Raw genomic sequence first — 12,303 nt, 5'->3', positions numbered from 1 at the left:
TCTAGGCTAGGCTAGTCGTAGTTTTTTGTCTTAGTTGTCTCTTGTTTCTTGCATCTATTTTCTGCATCTGCTTCTCTATTTTGTATCTTCTGATATCTTTTGATGAATCAATGAAATCTTCTCTCCTCTCATATTGTCTATTTTTAATCTGAATCTTTTATGTGCTTTTTGATGTTATGACAAAAAGGGGGAGAAAACGTGATAATTGATTTGATTTATTATATCAGTTGCTGGGAGTAAGTCTTAACATTTCTAACATTATTTGTAAGTTCTATGTCTTTGAGATTTTTTGCAGGATTAAAGATATTTTGAAAAAGCTCAACATGAGAAGCAAAGACATGGGGAAACGCAATTCTGTAAAGAAACATGCTCATGGAAATTGAAGTAAGCTTAATGCTGGAAAGCTTCAAGATCAGAAGCAAGAAGGAAGAATGTTCTGATATTCTTGTGACAAAATATGCTCTAACACATTCTTATCCCTTATATGTTCTGATACATATTTCTTTTAAGAACTTATCAAAGTTTGCTCTGATACATGTTCTTTCTTAAAAGAATGTTCTGATTCATTCATGTTCTGACTCTTGTTGTCTAGTTTGTTCTGAAACATTTCAGGATGTAAAGATGTTCTGATGATGCTCTGGTACATTCAAGAATGTTCTGATACAATCAAGCATGCAATGATTCAAGAGGAAATTAAAAGCTCTGAAGCTGTCCTATGGAAGCAAGAAGCAGAAGCTCTGAATGTTCTGAAGTTCTAGGAAAATGTGAACGTCTCAACTGAAATGGAAAATACTCAGTGAAGTCTTTTATTTGTAAATTCTTCAAGTATTTATTTCAGGGGGAGATTGTTAATCTCAGGGGGAGACATATTCACACACTTTGTTTATATGCTTATGCTATAACTATGTAATTGTCTTTAGTCATCTGATATTCTGATTGCAAACTCATATCAATTATATATGTTTTTGTCATCATCAAAAAGGGGGAGATTGTTAGAACAAGAATTGTTCTGATCAATATTCTTAGTTTTGATGATAACAATGTATATGAATTTTGCTTAAGACAATGTGGTACTCTAATCCTATGCATTTTCCATTTTAGGAAATATATAAAGAGTATGCACAATTCAGCGCAAGAAGCACTGACTCAGAAGGTTCAAGTATGCAACATCAGAACATGCTCTAGCAAGACATCAGAAGATGGTAAGCAGAATCAAAACATGGTCTATTAAAGCATCAGAAGAACTTGAGATCAAAAGCAGAAGCACTGAAGTTCTTATGGTATCACGCTAGAAGCACTTCAAAGTTAGAAGACAATAAGATGCTCTGCACCAAGCTGTTTGACTCTGATTAATTCAAACGTTGTATCTACAAACATCATATCAGAAGCAAGTACAAGATGGTAGGCTACGCTGACTGACAAAAGGAACATTAGAAGCTATTAAAGGCAAAGTCAGTTAAAGCAGGAAAAGCAAGGCTTGAGGTAGTTGACAAAAGAGCGAAACATTAAATGCAATGTTGTACGGATCACGCAACGCATTAAATGCTCCCAATGGTCATCTTCTCAAAACGCCTATATATAGTGATGTTCTCATCAGAAGCAAGGTTAACCAATTTACGAACAACTCTTTCAAACTTGCTGAAACGTGTCAAATTCAAAAGCTATCAAACTTCATCTTCAACCTCACTTCATTGTAATATCTTAGTGAGATTTAAGCTTAGAGCTTAAGCGAAATATCACAGTTGTGATTATAGCTTATTAAGAAGCATTGTAATACCCTTGTAAGAATTCGTATTATATTCATTTGTAAAAGGTTCCTAGAGTGATCAAGGTGTGATTAGAATACTCTTGAAGACTTAGAGGGTATCTGAGTGGAAAACCATTGTAATCAAGGTTGATTAGTGGATTAAATCCTCAGGTGAGGTAAATCACTCTAAGGGGGCTGACTGGAGTAGTTTCGTTAACAACGAACCAGGATAAAAATCATTGTGCAATTGTTTTTAACTTAAGAGTTTTTTAAAGTCACACTTATTCAAACCCCCCCCTTTCTAAGTGTTTTTCTATCCTTCAGCATTATGGGTGCGGATATCAGGGTTGTCTTTAGTACATCAAAGGCTTCTAAACATTCATCGTTGAAGTTAAACTCAACCCCTTTCATTAGGAGGCTAGTCAGAGGTTTAGAGATCTTAGAAAAGTCCTTTATGAATCTTCTATAGAAACCTGCGTGTCCTAAGAAGCTCCGTATCTCTCTAACTGTTTTTGGGGGTTGGAGATTTTCTATTACTTCGATCTTTGCTTTATCAACTTCAATCCCTCTTTCGGAGACTACGTGTCCAAGTACAATCCCTTGTTTAACCATAAAATGACACTTCTCCAAGTTTAGGACGAGGTTAACTTGTACACATCTGTCCAATACTTTTTCTAGATTTGAGAGACATCCTTTGAAATCTTCCCCACACACAGAGAAGTCGTCCGTAAAGACTTCCATGATGTTGTCTATGTAATCAGCAAAAATTGACATCATGCATCTCTGAAATGTCGCAGGGGCGTTGCATAATCCGAAAGGCATTCGTCTATAGGCGAATGTTCCATAAGGGAACATGAAGGTTGTTTTCTCTTGGTCATCAGGGTGGATTGGGATTTGAAAGAATCCTGAGTAACCATTCAGGTAGCAGTAATAGGAATGTTTTTCTAAGCGTTCGAGCATTTGGTCAATAAAGGGAAGAGGGAAGTGGTCTTTCCTCGTGGCTTTGTTTAACTTACGATAGTCAATACACATCCTTGCTCCAGTCACCTTTTGTTTCGACTATAGATTTGCCTGACTTATTTACGGTAACTGTTATGCCTCCCTTCTTTGGTACACATTGGACCGGACTTACCCACTGACTATCAGAGATTGGATATATAATTCCAGCATTCAGAAGTTTGGTAACTTCATCTTTAACTACTGTGCTCAGGATAGGGTTAATCCTTCTTTGATGCTCCCTAGAGGTTTTGCAATCATCTTCCAACATGATGCGATGCATACATATGGAAGGACTTATTCCTTTTAGATCAGCAATGTTATATCCTAATGCAGATGGATACTTCCTTAATACTTGTAATAGTTTCTCGGTCTCTGTGGCTCCTAGCTCTGCGTTGACTATTACTGGTATTTTGAGCTCACCGTCTAGATATTCATACCTAAGAGTCTTGGGTAATGGTTTAAGGTCCAAGGCTGGTTTCTTTGGGCAAGGAATAGGGTTGGGTGTTAAAGCTAAGCATTCGCTTAAACTATCGTCTCGATATTCCGGACGCCAAATGTCATCTATGAAAATCAGGGGCATGGAATTTTTATAACTTAAGAGTAAGATTCTTCTGATAGTCCTATCTCTCTTACACATTCATCAATAACATCCACCAAATAACATGTATCTTCTATAGCCGGGGCTTGAAGGAATTGTGTTAGAATAAACTCGACCTTCTCCTTACCTACTTCGAGTGTCAACTTGTCTTTCTTTACGTCTATAATGGCTCCAACGGTAGCTAGGAAAGGTCTTCCTAAGATTATAGGAGTATTGACGTCTTCCTTTATATCCATAATTATGAAATCCGTAGGGATGTAAAATTGTCCGATGCGGACGGGCATGTTTTAAAGAACACCTACAAGATACTTGACAGATCGGTCTACAAGTTGTACTGACATCTTGGTTGGTCTTAGATCTCCCATGTTCAGTTTCTCGCAAATGGACAAAGGCATTAGGCTAATACTAGCTCCTAAGTCGCATAAAGCTTTGTCTATGACAAATTTTCCTATATTGCAAGGTATGGAGAAACTTCCTGGGTCTTTTAGCTTAGGTGGCATTTTATTTTGAATTATGGCACTACATTCAGCAGTGAGTGTTACGGTCTCGTTGTCTTCTAATTTCTTCTTATTCGATAGGATTTCTTTTAGGAACTTAGCATATGAGGGCATTTGGGTAATGGCTTCTGTAAACGGAATTGTGATGTTTAACTGTTTAAGAAGTTCGACAAATTTCTTAAATTGCCCTATGTTTTTAGATTTCTCGAACCTTTGAGGGTACGAGATAGGTGGTTTATAAGGTGGTGGAGGTATGTATGGTGCTTCTTTCTCCTCCGTGCCGCCTTCCTTGTCCTCTTTCTCTTTCGGATCACTTGGTTTATCCTTGGGTCTACTTTCCTCCTTAGTTGTCTTCCTAGGGCTTTGGAACATAGCAGGGTTTTTAAGCGTAGGGTCAGTCGGTTCGTCCATCTCTCTACCACTTCGCAGAATAATAGCATGAGCATGTCCTGTTGGGTTTGGTTGTGGGTGTCCTAGAAATGTCCTAGAAGGTGCGGCAGTAGGTGCTTGTTGCTGTGCCAATTGAGAGATTTGTGTCTCGAGCATCTTGTTGTGTGTGGCCAACGCGTCTACTTTAGTCGCTAAGTGTTTGATTTGCTCATTAGTGTGCACGTTCTGGTTTATGAAATCTTTACTAGTCTGAGTTTGAGTGGCTATGAAATTTTCCATCATTATTTCTAAGTTAGACTTTCTAGGGACGTTAGGAGCAGCGAATGGTGCCTTTTGATATCCAGGTGGTACACTAGGTGCTTGACCAGGTGCGTACAAAGCATTATTGTTCTTGCACGAGAAATTAGGGTGATTCTTCCATCCTGGGTTATATGTGTTTGAGTAGGGGTTTCCTTGAGCATAGTTTATTGGTTCGGGAGAAACTCCTGCGAAAAGATGGCACTCGGGGGCAGCATGTCCAGACATCACGAATATTTCGCAATTTTCGGAAACAGCAGCCACGGCGGCTACAGGTGCCATAGTGAGGTTTTCAATCTTCTGAGTTAGGGCATCGACTTTGGCGTTAACGCGGTCGAGGCTACTTATCTCGTACATCCCACTCTTCGTTAAAGATTTCTCTCCAGAAGTTTTCTTTGACCGAGCTCTCTCGCTTCCCCATTGATAATGGTTTTTAGCCATACTTTCGATAAGTGCGTAGGCATCAACATATTTTTTATCTATCAGTGCGCCACCTACGGCGGTGTCAATCGTAAGTCTCGTATTGTAGAGGAGACCATTGTAGAAGGTATGGATAATTAACCATTGTTCTAAACCATGATGTGGACAACGTCTAAGCATGTCCTTGTATCTCTCCCACGCTTCGAATAAAGACTCGTTGTATTTTTGTCTAAACCCATTGACCTGGGCTCTTAGCATGGCGGTCTTACTAGGTGGAAAATAACGTGCCAGGAAGACTTTCTTAAGTTCATTCTAGGTCGTGATAGAATTGGCAGGTAAAGACTGGAGCCAAGCTCTAGCTCTATCCCTTAGTGAAAAAGGAAAAAGGCGTAGTCGGATAGCTTCCGCACTGAGATTATTCGCCTTTACATTGTCTACATATTGCAAAAACACAGACAAATGAAGATTTTGATCTTCCGTCGCATTTCCAGAAAATTGGTTTTGTTGTACAACATACAACAACGATGGCTTTAGCTCGAAATTATTCGCCTCAATAGCAGGAGCAGCAATGCTATTGTAAGGTTCAGCTTGCAAAGGAATAGCGTAAGATTTGAGAGGACGCGGCTGTTCTCCCATGGTTGATTCTTCAACTGGTTCAGAATTACGAGTAGGAGGAAGAGTGCGAGTACATCGTAATCGACGTGATACAGTGATAGAACGCTCCGGTTCAGGAATTGGCAACACTAAGTCTTCACTTCGAGAGCGAGTACTTGGCATGCACAAAGGGATTAGATTAATTAAGTTGCCTTAGCCTCTACAAAGTAACAGTTAATTATGATTGTCGAATAAATTAGTCTTCGGCAACAACGCCAAAAACTTGATCGCGACAATGGGGTATATCTGTGATAATGACTGTAAGTGCACAGTCTACCGCATAGTTTTAAAGATATCGAACCCACAGGGACTAAGAATCGACCTAGTGTAGTTAATCGTTACTACGTAAATCTAAGGCTAATATCTGACTTGATTATTGATCAGACGGGAAAATAAAAAAAAATATTATTAAATTAAATCAAGGATAATAATATCGGTATGCAATAGTCGGACTTCGGGGATCTAGTAAGCCATCGATGCGGATCGTAATTTAAAATCACTTTTCTGTAGAAATCATTAGTTTAAAAACCTTCCTCTCACACACTCGTGTTTATTGATTATGATTTCACTATTAAACCTAAATGAGCGCTTTCGCTATATCAATTAAAGTTTAAAGTGATTTTTGAAAACAAATGAAAACTAATTACCCTTAAAGCGCTCTCGTTGTATTTAAGGTTAATGCCTAATTTCTAAGGTCCAGTTAAAATCTCAAACTCTCGTTTTTATTGATCCTAACTTCTATTGTTTTTAACTCTCGTTATAAAACAGTTTGATTAAGCGTTTAGAAATATCATCCAGATAAATAAATTTGATTAATAAACTACATCAACAGTGTTACTCGATTCCCTTGGTTATGTGACTTTTCATACCGATAAACAGTATTTAGCTGGACATTATTTTTAATAGACGAATCAAAACATATATAATAGATATTTAATTATCCAGACATAATTTGATAAATTAACATAAACCGTGAATAATAATAAATACTAATAAATAAGCCTGAATTAAATTGCAGACTGAAAATTGTAATCTTGCAACACTGGTTCTTGAATCCGGTACTTGAATTAAATTCTGAAATTAAATCTAATACTGAAACTGAAACTAAATCTGAAGCTAGAAAAAGAAACTGAATTGCAATAGTATTTCTGGTGTGGAAATCTATTGTAGAAAACGGTTTGGAAGAAGTAGGCTTGAACTGGAAATTGAAATTGCAGAGAAGATGTAAATGACGGCAGTAGGTCAAAACTTCCTCCCTTTTCAATTAATCTTGATGGCTATTTATAGAGCTGCAGATTCTTGGATTTGAATTTGTTTCATAGCAGTAGCAGGTTTTACGGAGGAGAAAATGGCGGAGAGAAAAACTGGGCAACGCCTCTTCTGGGCTTGAGTGTGTGACTTACGTCACACATCTATATTCAAGGGGGTGCCGAACAGCGTAGGGGGGTAGTTGTCGACCGGCATGCACCTCAATGTTCCTTCCGTCACGTGCCCACTTGCTCTTGCGTTTTGGGCTTCTTGCTTCAGTATTGCTTTGGGCCTCTTTCCTTCTTTTATTTGCACCTCCTTATTTAAATGTCCTTTTAAGCAATTTCTCTTCCATTTTAAGTCCTTTTTTCGACTATTTCTTTTGCGAGCTCCGATTAAATAAATTCCTGAAAACAAATAGAAATACCGGCATAATACAAAATAAAATAATAAAATCTAAATAAAATATAATAATAATGCATGTAAATTAAGCTAAATATACGATACGTTTTCGTGTTATCAGATACTTACTACTATGGATGGCGGAGACTTTCCGCACCCTGTGAATGCAGACATAGTCAAAAAAATACTACGCCTAAATAGGACCCGCTAGGTCGACGTACCTAGGCAAAAGTAAGGGCATCCCGGCGAACGAAAAAGGTTCGGGCAAAAGTTAGGGATATATATATCAAAAAAATGTACACCCGACAAGTTGAAAACCCGAGAGGGAGACTTGGGGCAAAAAAGGGTATCCTGGTAGGCTGAAAAACTGAAAGGGTGGCCTAGGGAAAAGTTTAGGATTAAGGCGTACGACTATGTCTCGTTCATATCACTCATCATTTAGTTTTATTAGCAATATCAAGTTTAAAGGGCACTGACCGATTCAATCACTTTTCTCCAACAAGAAAGGGATGAGATGCTCGAAGACATAATGGCAATAGTAGAATTGAAACTCAATAGGATCATTTTCACATAGCTATTTTTCTTTTTTACCTTGTATATTTTCAAAAACACACAACATTGTTCTCTTGTCATTTTTGCCTATTCATGGCTCTTTATTAATACAAGTCATTTTCTTTCCTACTCTTCTGAGTATTTCTTTATTTTTCGAATGTGCAAACGTCCAATGATAAATCTTGAATGAACATATGCATATGAACATGATTAATGTTTATCTTTTCCTTTGCAAAATATCTGTATGTTTGTAAAAAACAGGAAAGGCAATTAGACAATGTCGAAGTAGTCCAGAAGTCCTCCCGCAGAGTCAATAGTCTGGAGGGATCCCCAGAGAGTAATCATTAAAAGTTCTCTTCCCAACATAGATTCAATTCCCCAATGAAGCTTACATCTTCGGCACTGCCAGATCCCAGACACTTTGTCCTCTCCAAACAAGGGTTATTCATCTCCCTTATCCCCAGGAAGGGTACATCAAAATCAAGCATTCAAATTGCTTTCATCCCCAAGCAGAAATCATAAATCCCCAGTTGTACGTCTTCAAAACAAGATGAGGCATCAGGGTCCCGATCAAGATACTCCGAACAACATAAATCATAAATCATACATTGCATGTAGCCCTAAGTCATGCGTGAAACAAAGATCCTCATTTGTTTTAAGGACTTCATCTCATTCATTACATGCATCATAAACATTGCATAAAACTGACATTATCTTACAGGTACATTACAAAGACAATCAAAGATTCAAATCTGAAATTCACTCAAGGCAAAGCTTAACGTACGGCTCATTCTGACAAATTATTGGATTTGGTCTAACATATGACCCATCCTTGAAAGCCTAACGTATGGCTCGTACTAATACTTCCCGAAATAGTGGATCCAGTCTAACGCACAACTCATCCAAGCTCAGCCTAGCGTACGGCTCATTCTGTTACTTCTCAAATACAAAGGATCCAGTCTAACATACGACTCATCCTAGAATACAACCTGGCGTACGGTGAATTATGATAACTATCAACCCTAGGGAACCTGGTCTAACGTACGACCCATCCTTCAGCCTAACGCATGGTTTTCCAAACAATTATCAAAAGCAAATTGGATCCGGTCTAACGTACGACCCATCCTTCAGCCTAACGCACGGCTTTCCAGACATTTATCAAATTCAAATTGGATCCGGTCTAATGTATGACTCATCCTTCATCCTAGCATACAGCTTTCCCGACATCTATCAATGCAATCGGACTCAGTCTAGCGTACGACTCCTCCTAAAGAATAGTCTAACAAACGGCTTACTTATCCAGACATTTATCAATGCAATCGAATCCGGTCTAACGTATGGTCATCCTAAAGCCTAACGTACGGCTCGTCCAAACATTCATCAATACAAATATAGTCCAACGTATGACATATTCTGACTCGCATATTCTGACTCTCAAACTTATCAAGCTAGATGGCATCTCTAAGCCCATCCCTGATGGTGCAAATTTCGGGGTACTCTAGTATTCAATCATCTTCCAACTTCAGATACCGATTGGCATGCAAACCACTCTACATCTTCAGGTTTAAGAAGTTTGAATAGGGGCAGCTGCCATACCCCAAAATTTTCCCATCTCATTTCTCTTTTCAAGCTCATACCAAAGTTCAAAACTCAAAGACACACTTTCCTAGACAAAGACCTCCTTAACTAGGGTTTTGAATTCTCTGAAGAAAATGAATGAATCAAGACCTCTAATAGATTTCATATGGCTTATGATATTCACAACTATCTCCATGACAAAATTCAGGCTTCAATTCCCAGGATTTCTCAGTCAATTGCTCAGAAAGTCAACAGTCAGCTAGTTTGACCTAAAAAGTCAACTGTGGTCAAAATACAGTCAAAATTCCTGATTTTTGGTCAGCATCCTTATTTTGAAGTATCATCCATCATTTTATCAAGGATTGATCATGATTCATCAAAGAAAGTTCAGAAATCAACAAAACCTAAAGTTTCTAAATTAGGGTTTTTTGACCTAAAGTCAACTGCACTTTGACCAGCCCAAACTTCCACATGGAACATCATAAATTTCCCATCCAAAGCTCATTTTGAAGGAAATTGAATTCTCTAAAACTTTGTCTCTCACATGCCAAGGCTAGAAATGCTTCATTTGAGATATATGGACCAAAACATTATAGGTCCTTTTTGAAAGTCAACCAAAAGCAGTTTTTTGTCAAAAGCCCATATCATCAAGATAAAATCTTCAAATGGTAAAAAGATTCCAAACTGGCTTGTAGAGGACATCTTGAGGTTTCCAAAAAGTTCTAGAACTTGTCCATACCTTAAAAATTGAAGGAGATATGCTCTGTCAAAGTTGGACAATTTTAAGGGGAAAAATGTGAAACAAAAGGCTTCAAAATGGATTTCTTTGTAAAAGGGCCCAACTTTTTATGATCCAATCTTGACCCTCAAGTTATCCAAGACTCCAAATCTAAATACCACGAATTTGTGAATTTTATATGAATTATTAATCATTTAAAAGTGATAATTAACTTATATAAATCATGTGAAAATCAAGTATTTGGTTTAAGATATTATGAGGATCAAATTCAATCATCATTTAAGTCATATTATCAATATAATTTCGTGCTCCCCAAGATTGATTGGAAAATATTGAGATTAGGCCAAAATTAGAAACATTTGAAAATCAAAATCTCCAAAATTTCCAATCAATGATTCAATGAGATTTCTCCTACAACTATTGACCTAAATCCTTCCATTATATAAACACAACAATTGCAGACCCCTAACACATGAAATTCTGCAGTCAAGATCCCTATTCAAGTGCCAAATTTTTCACAAAAAACTCAAACTCGGTTTTGAAGTTTGGGGACGTTTCAGAGGATTCTAAGCATTGATACACGTTCTTGGGAGTAAAGTGAGGCTGTTTGGATCATCATACGCAATCAACACCCCCAGAATTACCTCCGTTTAAGCAAGGTAAGTCGCTATTTTTTTTAGTTCGGTTACGCCCATCCATGCATCATTCTCGAAATTCAATTGCATATTCTTGATCCTGATGATGTTTCGATGCTGTCTGGAAGTTTAATTGCATTTATACGTTGTTATGAGTCTTTTACCATTGTTAGGGTTTGAGACCTCCAATGAGGGGTTTTCGTTTTATGCAAAATTAGGGTACATTACAAGTACCATTATGCTCATGAGGCCTGGACGATCATGTCAATAAGGTCGTGAAATATTTTTGTCTTGTTTTGGCCGTGTTCGTAAGCGCATGAGTTATGATGACGACGCTGTCCGTCAGTAGAAGTCGTTGCAGGTCCAAAACGATGGAGAGAGGAAGAAGAAGACTGCGTGGCTCCTACGGGTTGGCTATAAAATGCGCGCTGTTTCTTTTCAAAATCTAGAGATCCCGTGCATTAAGACGTACGCGCTATCATGTTCCCTCATCGTTCCAGCCCTCAGATCCTGTGATCCTTAGATCCAACGTATTCTGAAGCGCAGGCGCACCATGGACCTTCACCAACGCGCCACACTAGATCAGAGCTAGTTTTTTTTTTAAATTTTTTTTAATTTTAATTACATAAATACTTTTATTTTATTTTCTTATTTTCTTTTTTCTATTATAATTATAATTATTTATATTTTCTATTTATCTTAATAAATTAGTTTTTATAGTAAAATTATAATTATTTACTTTTTATCGAAAGTTCGATTTTTTACAACTCTATTAATAATTGTTTTTTTCTTTGATTTAAAATTCAATTCTATTTTCACAAATACTTTTAATCAATTAAATAATTATGATTTAATCCAAAAATTATTTAATTGATATATTAAGTTGAACTCTCGATTTTTCTTTGACCTTTAATGATTATTAAAAATATTATAATTATTTTGTTCAATTAGGGTTTGTCGATTTTCAGTCAATTAGGATTTGTTGAACCATAATGCACTAACCTTTCTCTTCTTAATTTTTCAGGTGATCAAGAATTCGATGAAGGCTCGAGGCATTGACATTAATTTGCCTCTTATTTTTTGTGCCCTTATTATTTTTCTGTTTTTGCTTTCCCCTTCCCCGCAGGTGTTTATTGTAATAGCGTAGGGTTTTGTTTTTCTTTCTGCCTTTTATTTTGCCTTAATATTAACTGATATGGTTAGTAATCTTAGGGAGTGCAAGCCTTGAATTAACTTAGGTCACTAATTAAAAGATAATTATCTGAATTGAATCACGTGATTGTTGCACCCACACACCTTTAGGGTAATCCCTCTTGTTGCCTGTTGCCTTATACTGTTGCCTTGTTGCCTTATTATTGTTGCCTTTAAAATAGTCAAGTCCCTCGATTCCGAGGATACCTAAAGCAAATGTTGCCCTCAGTTCATTCATCATCAAGTTTGTCCCTTAACGTTGCCTCGGTAAGTGATGATTTGTCCCCATTGCTAAGGTATCCTCGCATGATTCCTAAAAAAATAATGACTATTATATCCTTCCCTTTACATCCAAT

The 12,303-nt window shown here is 37.3% G+C and overlaps 1 protein-coding gene and 1 non-coding gene across 2 annotated transcripts; one reads left to right on the top strand and one right to left on the bottom strand.

Moving 5' to 3' along the window:
• Positions 1 to 3,631: 3,631 nt before the first annotated feature.
• On the bottom strand, positions 3,632 to 5,206 carry LOC131630574 (uncharacterized). Its single transcript, XM_058901354.1, has one exon. The coding sequence runs from the start codon at positions 5,204 to 5,206 to the stop codon at positions 3,632 to 3,634; it is 1,575 nt and encodes a 524-aa protein (XP_058757337.1).
• Positions 5,100 to 5,206, top strand: LOC131630590 (small nucleolar RNA R71). Its single transcript, XR_009292371.1, has one exon. It is a non-coding gene; the product is annotated as a small nucleolar RNA R71 (small nucleolar RNA).
• Positions 5,207 to 12,303: the final 7,097 nt, after the last annotated feature.

Source organism: Vicia villosa, unplaced genomic scaffold (genome assembly GCF_029867415.1).
Source record: "Vicia villosa cultivar HV-30 ecotype Madison, WI unplaced genomic scaffold, Vvil1.0 ctg.000700F_1_1, whole genome shotgun sequence".
In the NCBI taxonomy this organism is placed as follows: Eukaryota; Viridiplantae; Streptophyta; class Magnoliopsida; order Fabales; family Fabaceae; genus Vicia; species Vicia villosa.
The sequence above is the reverse complement of the archived record's forward strand: the minus strand, read 5'-3'. Positions and strand labels throughout refer to the sequence as shown.